General features: G+C 44.4%; 1 protein-coding gene across 3 annotated transcripts in view; it reads left to right on the top strand.

The window, feature by feature from the left end:
* Window positions 1-1,463, top strand: part of LOC124953900 (zinc finger protein rotund-like) — a 188,437-nt gene extending 186,974 nt beyond the window's left edge. For all 3 annotated transcript variants that reach the window (XM_047505950.1, XM_047505940.1, XM_047505960.1), the window contains exon 6: window positions 1-1,463. This exon is cut by the window's left edge and continues 91 nt beyond it. In XM_047505950.1, the coding sequence (XP_047361906.1) occupies window positions 1-1,067 (1,067 nt within the window). In that variant the 3' untranslated portion in view covers window positions 1,068-1,463.
* Window positions 1,464-2,500: the final 1,037 nt, after the last annotated feature.

Here is a 2,500-nt window from a genome sequence, read left to right as displayed (position 1 = left end):
TCGCAAACTCGTCTTACCTGTCGCAGCACACGAGGATCCACCTCGGCATCAAGCCGTACCGCTGCGAGATCTGTCAGCGGAAGTTCACGCAGCTGAGCCACCTACAGCAGCACATCCGCACGCACACCGGCGACAAGCCGTACAAGTGCCGGCATCCAGGGTGCACGAAGGCGTTCAGTCAGCTGAGCAACCTCCAGAGTCACTCTAGGTGCCACCAGACCGATAAGCCTTACAAATGCAACTCCTGCTACAAGTGCTTCTCCGACGAGCCCAGCCTCCTCGAGCACATACCGAAGCACAAGGAGTCGAAGCACTTGAAGACGCACATCTGCCAGTACTGCGGCAAGAGCTATACCCAGGAGACCTACCTGGCGAAGCACATGCAAAAGCACGCGGAGAGAACCGACAAGAGACCCCCCATCATCGGTACCGGGCTCAGGCCGTCGATCCATGCGATGGCCGCTCACCATCAGGATCATTATTGGCCGAAAATGAGTCCAGACTCGGTGATTGGCGATCTCCACGAACGGCTACCACATCACCATGCCGAGTACCATCAGAATCAGAACCCGGAGATGCTCCTACCTGGCCATGGGCATCGCTCCGCCGAGTCCATAGAGAACGACTCGAGGCAACAAACGCCTCAGCCCGGACCCGCGGGTAATCATCATCCGAACAGTAGCTCGGCCTTCACGCCGATATCCTCGATCTCGATAAACTCGATATCCTCGATGCAACATCCCCTCAATCCCCTCAATCATCTTCATTATCCCGCCAGTCATCATCCAGCCTCGAGGCCTTACCTGTACGAGGCATTCAACTCGACGCAAAAGTCCTCACCCACCTCGTCCTCCTCGGGCGTTACGTCCGGAACGACGAGCAATCAGAACGCCACCTCCTTCCCTAATCAACTGATCAGCCTACACCAGATCAGGAATTATGCTCATCAGCCGAATCTCGGCAATCTTGGGAACCTCAGCAACCTCGGCAATCTCGGCAACCTGAGCAGTCTCAACGCCACCATGGAGAGCCACGCACTACTCGGAGGACTTAAGGAGAAGCAGTAATCTCTGTTTCTGTCGATTAGAGCGGGATTAGACTCTAGGGAAATCTATTTTGTTCAAACGCCACCTTTATTTTTCTTCTACTCATCATCTTCTTATTCTTATTCTTATTCTTATTCTTATTCTTATTCTTATTCTTATTCTTATTCTTATCTTTATCCTTGCTCTCTTTTTATTATTATCCTTATTATTATCGTCACACTTGTGTCTAGTTACAAAGTTGGCCCGATATCAGGGACCTGCTCGATCCATTTCCTTCGGGCTCTCCCTAAAACTTCTTTTCTATTATTTTTTTTTTCTTTTTTTTCTTTATTTTCTACTCTTTTCTTCCGAACGCTCTCCTTTACGTTTTTTACTTTTGTTTCTCAAATACTTTTTTCCTTTCCCTTTTTGCGTGTATATATATATATAATATATATACATACACACACCACACACACACACACATACAAACATATATATACATATATTTTGTTTGCTTTACTTTTTGTTTCTCCTTTTATCCCATCTAACAACAACTACTATTTTCTCTTTATCTTTGTTTTATTTTTTTTTGTCTATTCTCGCATATTATTCGTGGCACTGTCGACCTACTCTAAATCGTTTCTCTTTCGTTTATCACGCGTGTGCGCATTCATTTATTCTCTCTCTCCCTCCCTCTCTCTCTTTCTCTCTCTCTCTATCTATCTCTCTCTCTCTCTCTCTCTCTCTCTCTCTTTTTTCTTTCATTCTCTTTTTTTCCCTCTCTTTCTCTCTCTTCTTTCTTGTTTCTCACACTCAACCATTCTTTCTGACACACATAAACAAATATATAACATCACATACAAACACGTACACATATGTAACCTCTGTCTTCCTCTCCCTTTCTCTCTCTCTCTCTCTTTCTCTCTCTCTCTTTCTCTGTCTCTTTGTCTCTGTCTCTTTCTCTCTCTCTCTCTCTCTCTCTCTCTATCTCTCACGTTGGTTCATTCACACGATTTGTGCCCTCGTAAGTGTACGCGTACGTGTGGTTTATTTCGTTAAGTGCGTAGCATTTTCGCTAATTATCCTCGTCCCACGTCGCGCGTCGTTCACACGCGCACGCCGACATTAATATTCGCGATCGAGCCAGCACGAAAGTTAATTACATCTGTAAAAGCGGACGTACGTATATACATATCTACGTACGTAACACCTCCAAAAAGGTACTTTGATACAATATACTTACTTTCCATGTTTTTTCTTTTGTTTTCAATTTTTATTATTACGTAATTCTCTTTCTTTTTTTCTCTTTCTACCTCTCTCTCTCTCTCTCTCTTTTTCTTTCTCTCTCTCTCTCTCTCTCTCTCTCTCTTACTCTCTCTTTCTCATCATTTCACTTGCAGTCGATACGATCTATATTACCATACATAATGTGTATATAAAAAAGGAAAAAAATTAGAAAATTGAAGGAACAA

Source organism: Vespa velutina, chromosome 1 (genome assembly GCF_912470025.1).
Source record: "Vespa velutina chromosome 1, iVesVel2.1, whole genome shotgun sequence".
In the NCBI taxonomy this organism is placed as follows: Eukaryota; Metazoa; Arthropoda; class Insecta; order Hymenoptera; family Vespidae; genus Vespa; species Vespa velutina.
The sequence above is the reverse complement of the archived record's forward strand: the minus strand, read 5'-3'. Positions and strand labels throughout refer to the sequence as shown.